We start from the raw sequence: 21237 nt of genomic DNA on the forward strand, positions 1-21237 counted from the left end.
TGAAATGATAAATAAAACACAAGGAGGAACAGGCACTAATGTTCATAATGTTTCTTTTGATTGCCATTGGTTTAACATGGTGGCATGTCCCTTGTTACCATTGGTAACTTTTCTGGGTGACAAGCTGCTGTATTAATGATGTGAGACGAGAGAGAAACACTGTAAGTGTGTTAATGTACCTTGATCTCCTGTAGCCTCCTGTGAACCAGAGCCTTGGTCTGTGAGACTGTCTGACACCATGTTCACCTCCTTTCTCCTCCTGCATCTCCTCCCTGACTCCTCCATCCTACTGAACCCTCTTTGATCTGACTGGATTGTTAGAAATATCAAGAAACAACACAAAAAAAGTTACTCAAGTTTGTCAATAAAAGTGCAAATCAGTCGTGGATAGCAGTAGTAGTAGAAGTACATTTACTTGAGTATTGTGCAGTACTTTCACAGTTTATTTTTATCTGTACTGTACTTGAAGGAGTGGGTGATGACTTTCATTCCACTACAAGATAAATATTGTACTTTTGACTCTTCTAGGAAGGTTGTCGTTACTCATCCACTGCATAGATCAGAGCAGTGGGCGCTACAGGGGCAGCACCCAGGGAGCAGTTAGGGGTTAAGTGTCTTGCTCAAGGACACTTCGACACACAGACCAGGACCAGGATGTGAACCGGGGACCCTCTGTTTTCCCAAACAGCCTCTCTACCCATTCAGCTATGGCTCAGTTATTGTCAAATATAGTAAAGTTACAAACCTCCACCATTTCACTCCCTTTCTCTCACTCTGTTCTGAGCTCTCTCTCTCTCCCTCTCTCACACACACACACACACACACACACACACACACACACACACACACACACACACACACACACACACACACACACACACACACACACACACACACACACGCACGCACGCACGCACGCACACACACACACACACACACAACTTGATAGGACAGCTGTTGTTGGTAGATTTTATACATTCAAAACTATGACTTTAGCTTACTTATTTGTTTAATAAAATACCCTCACCTACACATTCTTTTAAAATACAAAGTGATAAATGGATGTCCTTTTGTTGATTTAGGTACAATGTTCTCTAAATGCACTGTAAACATTTATTTTATGCATCACAATATAATGTATTGTATTTATAAATGATGTTTAAATGTTATCTTACTCACATTGTCCAATATGTGTGTTGTCCTACAGTGGTCTTCACTGTTGCACTCTGAGCTGCTGTCTGTTCTAACCTGACTTTAAGAGCAGGCTTTGGAGGGCTTTGAAAAACCTCATGAAAACATTAATTTGCCTGAGGGAGAAGACTTTTTGACATCGCCATCCTAATAAGCAAAACACAGACCTCTCCATGTGTGCAGTCCAGTAAGAAGAACCAGATGTAGGGGTCTGTGGAGGACAGAGGTGGAAAAAGTACTACATTTTTTTACTTAAGCAAAATAATCAATACTGCAGAAATACTCTTTTACAAGTAAAAGGCCAGAATTCAAAATTTACTTGAGTAAAAATACAAAAGTATTGGTATCAAAATGTACTTAAAGTACAAAATTAAAAGTACTCAGTGTGCAGAATGTCCCATTTCACAAGTTTTCAAATGCATACAATCTTTTAAAATAGCAGATCTATCGCGACACATTGTGAGCTTGTAGATCGGTTATTTTCAAATGGACGAAATGTAGGGTTGAAGTGGTTAATGTTCGAATCCATCGTGGTGCATCCGGCTTTGTGTGTATACAAACACGTGAATACAAACACAATGGGCGTGTATACAAACACAATTGGCCCGTGTTCGGGGGGGGGGGGAAGCCGGTGGGGAGGGAGATATGTGTCACTTAAATTGTTTAAATTGTGATAATTCTGGCTCATCGATAAAAGTAATAAACAAAACAAAGACAAAACAAAGACAAACGTCTAAGAATACTTTTGGGGTCTGTTAAAAATTAAAATATCCTAGACATGAAATGATAAATAAAACACAAGGAGGAACAGGCACTAATGTTCATAATGTTTCTTTTGATTGCCATTGGTTTAACATGGTGGCATGTCCCTTGTTACCATTGGTAACTTTTCTGGGTGACAAGCTGCTGTATTAATGATGTGAGACGAGAGAGAAACACTGTAAGTGTGTTAATGTACCTTGATCTCCTGTAGCCTCCTGTGAACCAGAGCCTTGGTCTGTGAGACTGTCTGACACCATGTTCACCTCCTTTCTCCTCCTGCATCTCCTCCCTGACTCCTCCATCCTACTGAACCCTCTTTGATCTGACTGGATTGTTAGAAATATCAAGAAACAACACAAAAAAAGTTACTCAAGTTTGTCAATAAAAGTGCAAATCAGTCGTGGATAGCAGTAGTAGTAGAAGTACATTTACTTGAGTATTGTGCAGTACTTTCACAGTTTATTTTTATCTGTACTGTACTTGAAGGAGTGGGTGATGACTTTCATTCCACTACAAGATAAATATTGTACTTTTGACTCTTCTAGGAAGGTTGTCGTTACTCATCCACTGCATAGATCAGAGCAGTGGGCGCTACAGGGGCAGCACCCACACACACACACACACACACACACACACACACACACACACACACACACACACGCACGCACACACACACACACACAACTTGATAGGACAGCTGTTGTTGGTAGATTTTATACATTCAAAACTATGACTTTAGCTTACTTATTTGTTTAATAAAATACCCTCACCTACACATTCTTTTAAAATACAAAGTGATAAATGGATGTCCTTTTGTTGATTTAGGTACAATGTTCTCTAAATGCACTGTAAACATTTATTTTATGCATCACAATATAATGTATTGTATTTATAAATGATGTTTAAATGTTATCTTACTCACATTGTCCAATATGTGTGTTGTCCTACAGTGGTCTTCACTGTTGCACTCTGAGCTGCTGTCTGTTCTAACCTGACTTTAAGAGCAGGCTTTGGAGGGCTTTGAAAAACCTGAAAAACAATTTTAACAGGGTCGATGTAATTTCTTGTATTCTGGTGGATTTTGGGAGTTTGATACTTTAATCAGGCTTTACTAACATAGGATCCATTCAAAAGCTGGATTTGATGACTGAAGCAATAAAAGAGCCATGTTTAATAATAACCACTAATTACTTTATAATTGCATTCAATGACAATGTATCAGATGGAGTGTATGTGGGCCTGCCTGCCCGCTTTGAACCCGGATGTAGCTCCTTTGTCCTTTGTTGTGAGTAATTATTTGTGTTGGTTACTTGGGAGGGCAACATTTGTTATATATTATAGTATATTGTGGTTTTATGATTGGATTGTATTACACTGATGTTGATATTTTAAATATTCCTTTATTAAACATGTACTGAAACTGAAAGGTTCTGTGCTAAACTTAAATAAACTTCCATATGTTTGGGGGAATTCATGTCTCAGTCTCATTAACGAACTTGCATATTGGGGAACCCGATCTAGAGGTATTCATGTATTATAATGTCCCTGATACAAACATCATCATGGTGGCGTAGTCATACAAATTGGTTAAACATAGATCTCTTGCTCGACACCAGGTTACATTCGCGATGACAAATGCAATGAACAATAGAATTACAGCTCTTTGCTGCCAAGTTTTGGCACTCCGCCCACAGCAGAAGAGGATGCCTTTTTGACATAACTTTGAAGGAGTACCACGACAGATCTAAAAAAGCACGGGTTTGGAAAGGATTATTTGAGGCACTCCAGAAACCCGGTGAGTAGAAAGCTATCAATCAATCTTTATTTCAGACTCTAATAGGTCCATATAAAAGACAACAAAAGGGGACAACACAACAATTAAATCAACAACAACAAAGAAACATAAAAAAGAGGCACATCTAAAAACCATACAGACACCCTCTCCAATGTCTCCAGAAACAAGAAGAGTACCTCTGAAAGTCTTATTAAAGAAATGACGTGCCGTACAGCACTTAACGTGCTGTACGGCACGTCATTGCCTTCATTTGGCCGTTACATGTGCATTTTGCACGCATATTCACGTCATGTACTTTCTGTACCATGAAATTATAAACCGGTTTCTGCACATACCTAGGGATATGCAGCACTCCTTAAATTATCTGGAATGTACCCTTCTAACAATACAGGTTGAGTTATTTGCATATTGAAACAGATTTGAAATGTCAAACATGTCAAGCCTCTGACGTTTTTACATGTAGTTCATCATGCAACACGTGTGTGTTCCGCCCTCAAATTCTTCTTATGGAGGCCATCACCCCTGCCCGCACACAAGCGTTAAAGTCTATTTAAGTTTGTAAATATATATTAAGTTCTAAATAAAAACGGGTTTCACTCCCACTTTATGTTGCATCTCTTTTTCCCCGTAACAATATATCTATTCCAAGTTTTATTAGCCTTTGGTTGTGAGGTTAAACTGTAAACAATTCTTATTCTCTTCATTACACGTGAGAGTCGGCTATTTACTTTATAAAAGTTTAATCGTGTGAGGGACTCGCTTGCGCTGATCTTCAATTTGTAGATCAGCGCAAGGCTACTTTTACTTTTAGTACTTAAGTATATTTTGATGCCAATACTTTTTTTTTTTTAAAGCTTTGTCAGCTTGTAGATCTGTCCCTTTTGAAGAGTGTTGATGTATTCCGTCAGTTTCCGGTTGCCTTTTATGGTCTTAAATGGGACATGGAGCAATGCAAATGATTCTCCACGTGAACGCGCCTCTGACTGTCAGACAAAAATGAGGAAGACCGGCGATACACACATATAAGAGATTTACACACCGGTTGGCACGCACCGACGCACGTCCGTTTGTGCTTATCGAAAATACGCACCCCTCTTTATTTAGGCACTATTTACGAACATCTTAATGAATTAGGCACAAATATGTATATTTTTCTATTATAAAAATAAATAAAAAATGACTGGGTCGTTCACACTCGCGTGCGTTGATGGCTTGTTAACGACCGTCATTGATTCTAAATAGAGTAGACCAATGTGTTACTTGATTTGAATCCTTTGTATCCTTTGAAATAGAGAGGGGTCATTGACCACTGTTCTGCTGTACTAAAAAGGTATATAAAAAACGGACTTATCAATTCAAAATTGCATGACCCTCCCTTGGATTCAAAGTAAAATTAGCTGACCCTCCCTTGGACTAAAATTAGATAGGCATGACCCTCCCCTATTTTCCTCTAGGGACCCCCTTCTGTAAATTTCGACTGGTCCCTAAGCAACTTTAATTGCTATACACCAGTCTACCCCCAGTCTAATCACACTTATCAGGGGGTCATATTTTTTATGCCATGCTATGTAAATAAACTGCAACTTACCTACGTGCAGTAATGTACAGGGATTGGTGGTACGATGACTGGAGGACCAACCGGTGGTGAGAGGCGGAGTTGAATGCTGATTGACTGATGAATGATGAGTGCATGGACTGGACCTGGGAATGAATGATAGACAAGAGGACAAAAGCAGGGGGAAGAAAACATGAAACACAGACACAAGTGTATGCCTGACTGCAGTACACATAACCATAAACCTTGGGTTAATTTAAAATGAGATATTCCTCAATTATCTGGCTAGACATGTAAAAAGAATTTTTCCGTGACCTCTCGACCTCTGTCGCCAGATTGATGTGCCCTTTTGGACATTTCAGCCCCTGCCCCTCTAATTTTCTCTACACGTCCCTGATGTACAGTAGAACATGTATTTACAACATTACAACATCAATGGAATATCCATTTAAAAGCATTACCAGAAATTGCATTGAATAGAATACTTTTACATGTACAAAAAGTTCAAATAGAATCAGCATTTCAGTGGAATAACTTTAAAAGTCCAAAAGGTTTGGTAAAACCATGGTTGCTATGGTTTAATAGACAATTGTTAGGGTGAAACAAATAAAGTACTTTTAACTCACTTTGATTACTTGTAAGTACTTTTACTCACTGTAATCATTATAATCACTTAATAGTAGGGGGTACTAAGCACAAAAAATGGCCAAATCGTTACGCGGCGGATAAAAGCATGAAATTTGATACAGATGTCCCTTGGGTCATCCTAAAACATCCTAGAAGGGGTGCCCAAAAAAATCTTAAACAGGAAGTGACTTATGGACAAAATTCAAAATGGCCACCTAAACTGTTGACCGTTGACTCAAAAGACACCAAAAGAATCTCCAAAAAGCATAAAATTTGGCACATATGTCCCTTGGGTCATCCTAAGACATCCTAGAAGGGGTGCCCAAAGGAATCTGAAACAGGAAGTGAGTTATTGACTAAATTGAAAATGGCCGCCTAGTGTTGTCGATTGACTCAAAAGACAACTAAAGAATCTCATAAAAGCATACAATTTGGCACACATGTCTTTTTGGTCATCCTAAGACATCCTAGAAGGGGTGCCCAAAGAAATCTTAAGCAGGAACTGAGTTATTGACAAAATTGAAAATGGCCGCCTACAGTGTTATCTATTGACTCAAAAGACAACTAAAGAATCTCATAAAAGCATACAATTTGGCATACATGTCCCTTGGGTCATCCCAAGACATCCCAGAAGGGGTGCCCAAAAAAATCTTAAACAGGAAGTGAGTCATTGACAAAATTGAAAATGACCGCCTACAGTGTTGTCGATTGACTCAAAAGACAACTAAAGAATATCATAATGGCATACATGTCCCTTGGGTCATCCTAAGACATCCTAGAAGGGGTGCCTGAAATTATCTGAAACAGGAAGTGAGTTATTGACTAAATTGAAAATGGCTGTGTACAGTCTTGACAGATGATGCAAAAGACACTCATAAAAAATAATCTCATAAAAGCATGAAATTTGGTACAAATGTCCCTTGGGTGATCTGAATGCATCCTAAGGGGTGCCAAAAAAAGTTTGAATAGTCTCTCAATGGAAAACACTCCTCCCACACGGGCTGCACTGCTACAATATTCAAATCGAGCAGCCAATCTAGCATTTGGTCCAGAAGCCTGAAAGCTATGCAATCTCTACCATCTCCTGACAAATAAATTAAAGTCGCTGATTCGTGGACACCTTTATGGACACTCTTGCCAGAGGCTGCTTAAGTTTGTAGAGAACTCAAGTGTGGCTGCAAAGCTGAGCCCTTCTGTTCGAGAAAGTGTAGATGCCGGGATGCTGGGTTACCTTGCAGAGCATTAGGCTATGCCAATGTGCTGGTAATTGCGAAATGGCACACATGAATACATGTAGTTACTAAACACTAATCACAAAAAAACAGTAATGATCAAGAAGAAAATACATGAGAAGATAGAGTGTAAAACAAGCAAGAAGATGTAGAGTGCAAAATAAATAAGATGCAGAGAGTAAAATAAGAATATGCAGAGTAAGATAAGATGCAGAGTAAAATAAATGAGAATATGCAGAGAGTTAGATAAATAAAGAAGATTCAAAGAGTACAATAAAAAAAATATGCAGAAAGTAAAATAAATAAGTGATGTAGAAATGAAAACAGAAGGTAGACTACAAAATACGGCAAGTTATGCACTGCATAACCTGTCGTATTGAGTCTGCATAATATGCAGACTGCCATGGTCAACTGTTTAAACAGCCATTTAGAATTTCTTCAACATGGTCCCTTCCTAAAAAGTTTAATAAACAAGCAAACAAATAAATAACCCCTTCTAGGATATATTAAGAAGCACTCAATGTACGTACCAAATTATACACTTTTATGACGTCCCCTTATGTTTTCTTTTGTGTCAACTGCTTTTAGGCGGTCACTTCCTGTTTAAAACCTTTTTGGGCACCCCTTGTAGGATGCGTTCAGATCACCCAAGGGACATTTGTACCACATTTCATGCTTTTATGAGATTCTGTAGGTATCTTGCATCATCTTTCAACACTGTAGGCGGCCATTTTCAATTTAGTCAATAACTCACTTCCTGTTTCAGATTATTTTTGGCACCCCTTCTAGGATGTGTTAGGATGACCCAAGGGACATATGTGCCAAATTGTATACTTTTTGGAGATTCTATAGGCTTTTTGAGTCAATCGCCAACACTGTAGGCGGCCATTTTCAATTTAGTCAATAACTCACTTCCTGTTGAAGACTTTTTTGGGCACCCCTTCTAGGATGTCTTAGGATGACCCAAGGGACATGTGTGACACATTTTATACTTTTTGGAGATTCTTTAGTTGTCTTTTGAGTCAATCGACAACACTAGGCGGCCATTTTCAATTTGGTCAATAACTCACTTCCTGTTTCAGATTTTTTTGGGCTCCCCTTCTAGGATGTCTTAGGATGACCCAAAGGACATGTGTGCCACATTTTATGCTTTTTGGAGATTATTTTGGTGTCTTTTGAGTCAACGGTCAACAGTTTAGGTGGCCATTTTGGATTTTGTCCATAACTCACTTCCTGTTTAAGATTTTTTTGGGCACCCCTTCTAGGATGTTTTAGGATGACCCAAGGGACATCTGTATCAAATTTCATGCTTTTATCCGCCGCGTAACGATTTTTCACTTAGTACCCCCTACTATAAGTACTTGGTTGTACTTTATAATAACTATACACTATTAAGCATTAGTAAAGCATTAGTTAAGCATTACTGAATACTTAATTCATCATGAAATAATATTTTTATAGCATTATTTATTCATACAATACAAAGCATTAGTTTGAGTATGAATAAGTGATTATAAAACGTGTATTAATACACTTACTAACCATGTTTAAATGTACAAATGTACACACTTATTGTCTCCACCAGGCCGAAAGGCATGGCAGAGACTATGTTTTGCACTATGTTTTGACAGTACTCCTACAGATTCTGTCCAAACATCACGCAAATCGGTATACAGTATCTCTATAGTCATTAAACGAAACAGGACTTTCAGATTTCTCATATTCCTGATTGGCTAAGATTGGCTTCCAAAGTTTGCAGGGGTGCTCCGTTTTGAACAAAATGCCTCAAATCATGAATACAGCATGCGATTTCCGTGAAATTGTGCACGCACATTCCCACGAGGCAGAGGAAGAAATGCCACTTGAAAATGTTCAAATCAGACTCAACGGTGGCGCTACAACAGGCCGATTACGTATAACCATATAACCGATCTGTGTAAAACGTCATGCTTCAACTTCATTAGATGTGCACGCTGTATAATTTTATAGAGGTATATCTAAAGAGCACAAAGTATGTTTCTGAATGGCCAAAGCATCGCGAGACTGTCCACCATTTACTTTCTGGCAACCACATCTCGCGATACCACCAAGCCAGAAACGATGCAGCTGTTTAGTTGCCTCAATAAAATTATGTACAGAGCATGACACAGTGATTAGAAAACAACCTGTGATATGTCTTCTTTTATATTCCTGAACCGATCATATGATGGTCGCAATCGTTCAGAAATAAAGTTTGTTCACAAGCTTTCATCGAACTTCCGGTGCAAGGTTTGCGAGCCATGAGCATCTCCGGCTGCTAGCACGTCCCTTCCTTAATAGTCTTGAGTGGCCAGACCAAGCATCTTTGTTCCGGTCATACAGTCTGGAGCACGGAAGCTCTGTTGATGAGTAAGGGGGAAAGCGGAAGCCCCGCCTCCCCCCCACTTCCGTTTCGTCTTTACAGTCGCACAAATGTATCTTAATATAAATCAAAATCATCTGAGCATAATATAGCTAAAATGTTATAAATACAAAAATGTAATGGAAATGACAAACAGATGACAGCTTCCTGTCTTGGATTTCGGTCCGATGTGAGCAGCTTTCGTATTTACATTTGATGAGGAAGCTTGTGTGATATCTTTGCCATGTCTAAACATAACTCAAGACAGTATGTAAAGAAAATATTGGTAGCCTACTTGCTTATTCATTGTGAATTGCTGCTCTAGACTACATGCTGGTACAGCTCAGTGTTTAGGCTGGCTCCCCTAAACACTGAGGCTGCTAGAGCTATCAGCCAGTGCGTCCGCGTCTTCATGCCCGGCGTCCACCTCCACCTGCCCAGCGTTCGTTTCCATATTAACTGTATCCCGCGGGGACTTGCAGTAGCATCCGTTTGTGTTGGTTGAAATATTGTAGACATTTTCTGTAGTCTCGCTATATTTCGTTTTTCTAGACGCTTTTGGGCACCGCTGAGATATTTCCGCGTACTCATTTTGAATCATCCGCTGCCATGTACGTGCTACGTGACTACGTATGCTACACTGCTTCTGTAGTCAGGTGCAGTGGTGACAGCGTGGTGTTTCTTATGAAAGATTCGGGATTTTGGCCAACCATCTTTTCAACCGCAATTAGTTTTTATTTTATTTTTTTAAGGAACTACATTTGTCAACATGCTCTTGTTTGTGTGATCAGACTGTAAAAACGTTTGTATCAACTCTAGGGGCGAGTGGGCCCTCCCTGCAGTGCATCGCTTGCTACCCCTCCCTTACGCCACTGGTCTCTAAACAGGCTTTGCAATGTTTACAATCTCCATCAAGAGCAATGGTGATTAACTAAGAGATCCATTGAAAATAATATGTTCTACATGCAGAGGTTAACCAGTACAGTACAATGCAGCTTTCACAAGTTGGCATTTCCTGGTTTTACAGACAAGATACTAGTGTAGGCATCAGTCAAGATATGCACCATTTGATCCCATAGCCTACTGATTTGTATAATAATCACTAATAAGAACAACACTACTTACAAGAACTATGCTGATATGACTAATGGCTTTGCTGAAAATACAAGTTGACATTTCAGTGTGGAGCCGTGGTTGTGATTGACAAGCACCAGTAGATCTCATGTGCCAGAGGGACAGGAACATTGCAACTGGCCAATCTAATAAGTCTAATAAGCCAGATGGAAGGATTGTGGCCCATTGGCTAGTTCTGGTCCGTATCTTTGCATTATGTGTGTATGATAATATAGCCATTACCATAGCCTGGAGAGACGATTGCTCTACGTCCACTGTGACATAAGCTCTGTGAATGATCTCTCGTCTTCCTCCCACAGTCTCAGTGAGACAGAGATGTTACTGAAGAAGAAGTTTTTCCGGGTTCTAGTGGCTGTCAGTATGGTCAGCCTCCTGACCATACTGCACTATTATGGGGATCACCTGAGATGGTGAGTGACCACAGCGCTCACGCACGCATGCACTACACAATGAAATATATTAACTTTTAGTGTTGTCAAGATGCAGTGTTTTACTTTTATAGTAATCTTCCTGGGCTCTTCCTAGGATCCATCATATGTGGCTCAAGGATGTCCCCTAATAAAAATATGAACACAAAAAATGCTTACTTATCATAAGTGACTGAATTCAATGTAAATACTCTCCCTCCAGAACCATGGAGGCCTTCCACCTCTTTGCACCGTGCTCCCACCCATTCCCGGGCCTGAAGCCCAAACACACCAATGTGGTTTTCCTGAAGACCCACAAGACGGGCAGCAGCACCATGCAGAACCTGCTGTTCCGCTTTGCTGAGCGTCACAACCTGACGGTGGCGCTCCCCATAAAGGAGTGTGGCCACCGCTTCTGCTACCCAGAGTCCTTCAACAAACGTTTCATCCACCCAGGCACCCTGCCACCCAACATAATCGCCAGTCACATGCGCTTCAACCACACTGAGGTGCTGAAATTTGAAATGTGCTTTAACACACACATTCGTAATGTTTTGAAATGTTGAAGTCAATTAACTTCGCTCAGGAAGCTCTCAGTAGGTTCCCCTTCCCTGACCTTTTCCAAATATTCTATTCAAACACGGAAGGGAACGGCGTTAGCAAGAGTTAGCCAAAATGGCTAATAGTAAGTAAACATTTGCCACTTCTTATGTCTTTGCAGTCACTTGCGGTAATGTCCGTATTCCCACCCTAGTAACGTTAATATACTGTAACACAACGAGTTGCGATAAGCAACTGCATTTTAAATGATAAACCACGTTATGGTCTTATAATGACTCAGTTTAGAAACAACATAAGACGTTCCACTATATGTCTTCTTCGTTGGTGTAAACAGTTGAGCTACGACGATCTGTGGCAGAAGTCACGTTTTCACCTCGGACGAGCTCCGCTCTGTGATTGTGATACACCATATTTGTAGCCTCGCGTGGCCAGACAATATCACACGACACACTGCGTGGATATTAGTCAGGTCCCTATCAACGATAGATTTTTTTCCAAGGGGCGGTTACAAAAAGATCCAAACGGACTCTATTGGTTAGACCTAAACCAATCAGAGCAGTGCTTCCTTGTATACGAACCAATCAGAGCAGTGCTTCCTTGTACGTCATTGCTCCAAATAAGGTGATAAGCCCGCCCACATTTGGATACTGGGCCCTGGTTGGTTCCGCACAACTGCGGAGGGAGAGAAATGGAATCTCTATGGAGGGGGGCCAGACCTAATCTGCCGAGGGCTAAAGTGCGATGCAATTTTGCAAAGGCAGATTCGTCTGGAACCAGGCTACCATATTTGTTTACTTATTGAATTCAGTTTACTTCCCGTCGCGTCCTGCCAACTGCACTGAAGACAAGGTCACAGAATCGGACAACTTAACACATTTGGTGTAAAACCATTTCAGGGCCCGTGACAAAACCAACCAAGTAATAGTCCGTGACGTTTGCGGAAGTGCCTTTTACGCCTGTGTAGCCCCCATAGCTCTGTGGCGGTGATACGTCACTCACTTCATATCTATCTTATAATAATGATATTAATAATCATATAAATATAATGCATCATCATAAATTTCATTAATAATCACAATAGAATAATAATAATCCTAAAAACCAACATGGAAAATGTATTGTGATACCATCGTGGATCGTGATTCTGCCTCACAAAAATTGTGATATGATATTTTGGCGATATTGCCCGACCCATGAATAGTTATATCGGCATGCCCATATATGGGCAATTTGGCATATACTCATTACATCAGGGATCTCCATACATGGGAATAAAAGGGACAAGGACTGACAAATACAGAGATCTCCATATATGGCCATAAAAGGGACAAGGACTGACAGACACACAGATCTCCATATATGGCCATATCTGTCACATCGGCAGTGGCACGTAGGTGTCAAACTCTAGAGGTGAGGGCTGCACTTCGGCCCGAACTTCTAGTTTTATACAATTTCATGATTGCTGCTCTTGTCTTTATATCTTGTTAACCCGTCATTATACTGATATTTTTGTATTAGGTGTGCACAGTGGCAGGCAAAGTTTGTGTTGTGTAAACACATGTGGTTTTACTTACATACGATGATAAAACGTATTGTTTCTTGCAGGTGCAGAAGCTCATGCCGAACGACACCACATACATCACTATTCTCCGAGAGCCGGGCTCCATGTTTGAGTCGATGTTCGCTTATTTCAAAGAGGATTGTCAGAGTTTCAAGAATGTTCCCAACGGATCCTTGGAGACCTTCTTGGAGGAACCCTGGCGGTACTACCACCCGGACGAAGTGGAAATGCCCGCCCGCAACGCCCTGACCTTCGACCTGGGCGGTGACAAGGACCGGCCGGTGACAGACGCGGCATACGTCCGTGACTTTGTGACAGAGGTGGATCGCTCCTTCTCCATGGTGATGATCGCGGAGTACTTTGACGAGTCGCTGGTTCTCCTCCGCCACCTGCTGTCCTGGGACCTGGACGACATTCTGTATGTAAAGCTCAACATGCGCGCAGCCGGCTCCAAGCAGAGCCTCGCACCGGGCCTCTCCTCCAAGATCCGCGCCTGGAACTCCCTGGACGCACAGCTCTATGACCACTTCAACGCCTCGCTTTGGCGGAAGCTGGAGGCCCTCGGCCCGGTCTGCGTGGTGAAGGAGGTGCGCCTCCTGCAACAGGCCCAGGAGAGGCTGATGCAGAGCTGCTTTGGAGACCAGATGCCGCTGCTCCGCTCAGCAAAGCAGATCAAGAACAATAAGTTGCGCCCCTGGCCCCCCGGCGCCCACGTGGACATCATGGGCTACGACCTGCCGGCTAACGTCAGCCAGGTCCAGGAGCTCTGCCTCAAGCTGATCATGCCAGAGCCGCAATACTCAACCATTCTTTTAAGATCTCAGAAACATCCTGTCTGAAGCTGGACTTGAACCTTTCTTTTCTTTTTTTTATCTCTGGGACTAAAATCCTCAGTTTTAATTTAACTCTGAGAATGTATAAATGGAATCAAAAGCCCATTTGGTTTCATTAGTACACTTTCTGAGTTACAGACCCGTAAGGGTCCATTTGCTTCCATTTACCTGAAGACCCCCTGGAATCCGATCAAGGACCCCCAGGCGTCCCCAGATGTTTTTTAAGCTGAATTCCTCCAAGTGAACTGTTGGGCTCCAAACACAAATCAGAAATTTTTTTTTCTCTCTCTCTGGGGCTTTATGAAGTTTATCGTACCATCTGATGAAAGTGTTCTAATTAACACAACTGCTGTTTTGATGACCATTGGCGTGGAATGGCAGACAAGAACATGTCAGCTCATAAGAATTCATCCTCGATTCCAGGAATTGCAATGCAAATCAATCAACCAACACATGATCCAGTATCTCTTAGTTACAGCCAATGCTAGATGCTGTCATTTTCCTTGGTTGCAATAACATAGTAGTTAGTCAATTTCAAATGTCAAAAACCTAAATAGTTCTTTCATATGAAGTTATGTTCATTTGTATTCATATGGTGCCCTAGAACAATTTCGGCTTAGTTGCCCAAAGTTGCCATTTGGCTAATTTGCATAATCCAAGATGGCCACTGAACGCCATGGCAAAAATTTTACTCTTGAACCGCTTGTCCTAGAATTATGTGTAATATATCTTTTTGGGGGTTTTCATGTGTGTAGAATCCATTTCTGATGTTAAATTTTAAATTGCAGGTCAATCTCACCTCAATATCATCTGGCAAGCAGGTGAATTTGACGTTTCTATCTGTTCCATGCTAAACGTAGAAATTATCTTTCCGATTGCTTTTTTTTGGTTGATTTGCATTCATATGGGGACCTAGAATGATTTTAGCTTGGTTGCCCAAAGTTTCTGTTTGGGCAACCAAGCTAAAATCATTCTGGGCTCAAAAGTAATAGTTTCGAGGTCGCGTTCAGTGGCCATCTTTGATTATGCAAATTGCAAGAGTTTCAGGATTCAATTAAAAAAAATAGCAAATGTAGCAGATCTACAAGCTGAAAATGCATCGCGTCGCATTTCGAGCTTGATGGATCTGCTATTTTTGATACTTTTGTGTAACGCTGTAGTATGATCAATTAGGGCATTAATTTACAAAAGAATTCTTCATGCAAATAAATAATAAATGCGTCCACATCAGTTTCGCGAAGCGAAAAAGCGTCTTTAAATTATTCGGAACGAGTCCGAATTTTGCGTATATTCGCATATTCGCCGGTGTGTAAGGACCTTTAGTGTTGCAATCAGCTGCAGCTGTTGAGGCCGTGCTCATACGGACGGACGGACGGACGGACAGACACACACACAAAGTCAGTCCTTGGAGATGCTACAGTAGCACCACTCAAAAACAACATAAACAGTTGGAGCTTGGAGGTTTCTGCCCAACAGCAACAATATAATAATGGTCTACTCCTGAACCATAACAGAATATGGATAAAAACATCGATATAGATTGTCACGGTTTCAAGGTACAGATCAAAAAAGTCCAAAGTTATACAAAGGTGTAAGCTAAAGGGTTGTGTACAGTTAACCAAATAACTATTAATATGTACAGGTAAACACTGTTGCCCAAGCACAATCCTTTTTGAAGAGACGTCAACATTCTCAGTTGGAGAGAGTGAATAATTAGTACTATATTAGCTTTATTTACATGCAGTAGGTTTAGCTGCGGCATCATTTAAGATCATTTAAGATTGAAGTTGACACTGTCAGCTGATCCCCAGCTCTCAGGATCACATTCTTCACTTCAAGTTCCCAAAAAAACACATAAGACATAAGATGCTGTACAACAATGGGTTGTCTCAAAAGTGTCACATCATGAAATGAGAGGAGAAATAAAACACAAGGAGGAACAGGCTCTATTCATTACAGTATGTTTCTTTTGATTGTCATTGGCCCAACATGGTGGCATGTCCCCTGTAACCACTGGTAACTACTACGTTAAATATTTTGTGACAAACTGCTGAAGTAATGATATGAGAAGAGAGAAACCCTGTAAGTGTGTTAATGTACCTTGATCTCCTGTAGCCTCCTGTGAACCAGAGCCTTGGTCTGTGAGACTGTCTGACACCATGTTCACCTCCTTTCTCCTCCTGCATCTCCTCACTGACTCCTCCATCCTACTGAACCCTCTTTGATCTGACTGGCTTGTCAGAAATATCAAGAAACGACACAAAATGTTACTCAAGTTAATCAATAAAAGTACTAATCATTGATGGTAGATTTTATACATTCAGAACTATAGCTTTAGCTTACTGCATTTATTTGTTTAATAAAATACCCGAACATGCACATTGTTCAAATAAAAAATGTCTAGCGTTGTCTAGTTTTGTTGATGTGATTGCCTTTCTATGCTGACATGTTTAGGCTTTGTAGCCTATATAATATAGCTAGTGAGTCTGTGCATTTAGTTGGTTTCAGAGACTTACATTGTTCTCCAAATGCATTGTCTTAACAATACAGCAATGTATTGATATAAAAAAAAGATCCTTGTATTTTATACTTTTGAATACCTGAGTATTTTTGAAAGCATGTACTTTTGAATATTTCAACTTTCACTTGAAGTTGACAACATATTGAGTATTTATTTAATATTTGACCAGCAGTATCTATACTTTGACTCAAGTGTACTTTGTACATTATTTTATAAATTACAATATAATGTATTCTATGTTGTGAACGCTGACCAACACCAACAGGCAGAGAGGCTTGAATTTCCCCAAAAATGACAACAACAGACAGTCCTTTTACTCCTTAGTATGCGTCTCCGGAGGTTACCTACAGATTGAGACAACACTTATTAAAATATGTTTAGTAACAATAAATATAATTCTGAGAATAGTGGAGAGTGTGTAGCTTACCGCCCAACTGATGCGTCCCTCACCCAGGAGAATGAGCCTCTGGCCAAACAGCAGGTTGGCCTCAGTTTTAACCCTGGCTGACCAAAGTTTCACCGCAATCAGACACTGCGTTCATTTGTGGCATTTTGTTCAAAACGGACCACTCCTGCAAACTTAAGATGTCAATCTTAGCCAATCAGGATGGAATATGAAACATTTAATAGATTTGTCTTGATCAGATGACTATAGAGATCATGTGTACCGATTTGTGTGAAATCTGGACTGAAGGAGTAATATATAAAAAAAAAGGTTTTACATAAGTCGGCCTCCTGGTGGCGCTATAAAAGGCAGATGTGAAAAATGCAGGGCAAAGGTTTTTCCTTGGCCTCTAGGGAGTGCGCAAACACAGTTTTTATGCAGGTCGGTGCAGTTATAGGTAAAAACAAGCATTGGCCTTTTATAGCACCACCATGAGGCTGATTTGAAAAATTTCAAGCGGCATTTCTTTCTCGGCCTAGTGGGAATGTGCGTGCATAATTTTGCAGAAATCACAGGCTGTGTTCATGATTTGAGGCAAACTTTGGAAGCCAATCTTAGCCAATCACGATATCGGAAAGACCCATTTTGTTTAATGACTATAGAGAAACTGCGTACCGATTTGCATGATGTTTGGACAATTATTTTTCTTTGTAAAAATCAACCTCCTGTTGGCGCTATAACAGCCCGATCTGAAGAATTTGGGGCCCAGGTTCCCAACGGTGCGGAGATTAGCTGCTCACAGACAGACAGACAGACAGACAGACAGACAGACACACAGACACACAGACACACAGACACAAAGGCAGAGACAATGATATATATACAGGCAATGGACGAAGTATGTATGCACAAGAGAACACTCTCACACTACAGGTGGAGAGTATAACCCTATTCAGACTCGGAGCATACTGTACATTAATATTATTATACTGCGCCCTTGTGGTCAAGATACAAAACAGCAAGCTTGCAGAGACTTGGCTTACAATGATGCCATGAAAATGTTATTTAATGTGATTATGACAGTTTGCACTTCTGTACAATCAAATGTTTGAGTTTTTCGCAGTTTCAAGAAGAATCAAGACTCAAGAAAGGCTTTATTTGTCACTTAATTGAACAAGTACAAGCAGCAGAATGTTGGTGGGACGTGTTAGGGCAGAACTGAACTAAATTAATAATAGAAACATTTGTATAAAAATGCTGAATGCTGTAGAAATAAAAGTTTAACTTGACAAAGCAGTTTCATTTCATCAGTGAAGTTAAGATAAATATACCTTCTCACAGATCCAGCAGGCTTTATATGAACATAACCAATTACAATATACAATGTACAATTTAGGCATTTAGCACACGCTCTTAATCCAGAGCGATTTACAGTAAGCAAGGACAACACAAGATAATACATCAAATGTATAGAAATAGTAATCTAGGATCATAGGTAAACCAAGAACCATCAGAAATCATCAGTCTAACAGTAGAATATCCCCAAAATCTATAATCTGTACATTGAAACTATACACACTGTAGTATGCCATCTGTCTACATAACATGCTATCTAAACTACATTTTAGCCTTTGCATAAGCCTGCAAGGTCGTCGAGGCTAGGGCAAGTGCTACGGCAAGTGCTACGGCAAGTGCTACGGCAAGTGCTACGGGCTAAGGTGGAGTCTGAAGAGGTGAGTCTTCAGATTACATCAGAAGATTGGGAGTGAGTCTGCAGTTCTAATTGTAATGTTCATTCCACAGTTTGGGAGCCAGAAGGGAGAAGAGTCTGGGACGTGTGGAGCGTTGTCCCGAATGTTTTAGCGAAGGTTCTAACAGCTTTCCTAAAACACTCTTCCCTAAATTACTCCATGCTCCATCTCTGGGTGTGTAGGTTGCACAGTTCCTGTCTTCTCCTTCGGTATGAGGATATCTACTGGCCCAGTACCTGCAGAGTATTAGGCCCCTTTCACACCCAAAGTTCGCTTAAAAGGTCCGGATCAGGGACCAAATGTTTACATTGTTTTGTTTTGCATTTGGTCTGGTTAGCGTTCACACGGGACTTTGTTAAGCGAACCAAATATGTAAACAAATGACACGAGGTCATACTTTGTATGAGGTTGATCCTTTGACAGAATAGGCTATTTCTAGGGGAAAGTACAAACTGTAAGCCTGTTGTGATCGTTTAATTATTTTTGTATTTAATCAAATAACAGTGAAAACAGTATGAGCACATGTCAATTAAATATGTGTTAATCACGGGCCCGGCCGCTTATTAAAAAATAAGCACAACGGCAGATCTACAAGCTCAAACACGTCGCGTCCGCGATGTGTTGTGAGCTTGTAGATCGTCTATTTTCGGTGCGCGACCCGGTCGTATAAATTCGGTTTTAGGTCACAGTCAGAGACCGTGTCCGCGGTTGAAAGCGATTAGCCTGTCCTATGCTGCCCGGTGCCCGCTCAAAGTTTACAATGGACAACAATGTTTATATCTTTGACTGACACAAAATAACATAAAATAATGGCTTCGTTTTGTGAGGCTGAGCCCCGCACGGAGGAACACCGTAGCCCTGAAACATGACCATGAACCATGGCTAATGAACACCCCAGACCTGCAGTGGTGGAAAAAGTACTCAAATTGTTTACTTATGTAAAATTATCCATACTGCAATGCAGAAATACTCTGTTAGAAGTTAAAGTCTGGTAATCAAAACTTGAGTAAAAGTACAAAAGTATTGGTATCAAAATGTACTTAAAGTACCAAAAGTAAAAGGTACTCATAATGCAGAATGTCCCATTTCACAACTTTTCAAATGTATACAAATATTTTGAAAATAGCAGATCAACAAGCGGCAAGCGCACAATGCGTCGCATCGCGACGTACGCATTGTGAGCTTGTACAGTAGATCTGTCTGTCACGCTCCGCTCCTCTGCCCTTTAACCTTGACCGCCCTTATTAGGTGTAGGAATTATTATGAAGTTTTGTATGAGCACATTTGTTCTGCCCCTGCAGTTCTGTGCCTGCCTCGTCTAACCAGTCTTGTGATTTGTCAGTGTTTCCACCTGTGTCCTCTTTAGTCCCCCAGGCTATCCCTGTGTTGATTGTCAGTTGAGTTCACCTGTTTACTGTTATCCCCTCTTTTTGGTTCGTAAGTTCCCTGTTGAGTGAGTCTGTCCAGTGGATGTATCCTGTTTTACCTGTTTCGTTAATAAACTCTTTGGGCCTCCCTCACACAGTTAAAACGAGCGCCTTATGCCTTATCGGTGTTTTATCAGAATACGCCTTGGAGGCGTGTCCTATTCATCTTCATCTTCTGTCCTATTCAAATTGTGTGCTGGACAATTAAGGCAATATTGTAATATTGCATTGCGTTGATTAATTATACCATAGAATCTCCAGTTCAGTGCGCTGCTGCGCTCTCAGCACGCACAGCCCATGCAAAACATGGCATTCATATTATTAACTTTATAAACTACCAAAGCATCATCTAATGGTTTAAAGTGATTAATTTATAATGCCGCATCCTTTATGTGTAAAGCCCTGATGTTGTTTCTTTTACCTGATGCGATGCAAAAAAAAAAAAAGACTGGGCGGTTCCACTCAGAAATAAATATTCCATGGCTCACAAGATGACACATTAATTACATTTCGGCTATTCAGCCTTCCGCAGAGTGAAGGCTGGAAATACAAAACTTCTGTGTCATCTAGTAAGGTATATGGAATAAAGAAGACTGTTTTAATTTATTTCTGAATATACATTTGAGACCCTCTTTTTTGTATTTGTGGAACAGGCTATGTAAAGGTGTCCTGCCGACAAAATATTTGAAGCCTATGTCTGTATAATTTATATTTTTGTCAAGTAGCCTATATAATATAGGCTGTAACAAATCCATTGGTGATGTTTGATCATAATTGCACATCAATTATGCAGTGCCGGTGATACAGCAGCAATGGTGTAAAGTAACTACAGTACATTTACTCAAGTAGGCCTACTAGAGTATTTCCAATTTCCAATATTTTTACTTCTACTACATTACAACTCAAAGGCAAATATTATAGGGCTTTTTACTCCACTACAATTATTTGAAAACTTTAGTTACAAGTTACTTAGTAGATTTTGTAAAAACATACATTAGCCACTTAATTCAGCCAGCCAATTGAAAATAGCCGATACAAGCTTGTAGATCTGCTATTTTCAAAAGATTTTTATACATTTGAAAACATGTGAAATGGGACATTCTGCATAATGAGTA

The 21237-nt window shown here is 40.4% G+C and overlaps 1 protein-coding gene across 1 annotated transcript; it reads left to right on the forward strand.

Moving 5' to 3' along the window:
- Nucleotides 1–11310: 11310 nt before the first annotated feature.
- On the forward strand, nucleotides 11311–14044 carry LOC308083638 (galactose-3-O-sulfotransferase 3-like; the record flags this gene model as incomplete). The annotated part of the gene is made up of 2 exons (XM_080425953.1): nucleotides 11311–11592; nucleotides 13250–14044. The coding sequence occupies 2 exons, from the start codon at nucleotides 11311–11313 to the stop codon at nucleotides 14042–14044; spliced, it is 1077 nt and encodes a 358-aa protein (XP_080282079.1).
- Between the last annotated feature and the right edge of the window lie 7193 nt (nucleotides 14045–21237).

Source organism: Gymnoscopelus braueri, assembly GCF_963280865.1.
Source record: "Gymnoscopelus braueri genome assembly, chromosome: 4".
Taxonomy (NCBI): Eukaryota; Metazoa; Chordata; class Actinopteri; order Myctophiformes; family Myctophidae; genus Gymnoscopelus; species Gymnoscopelus braueri.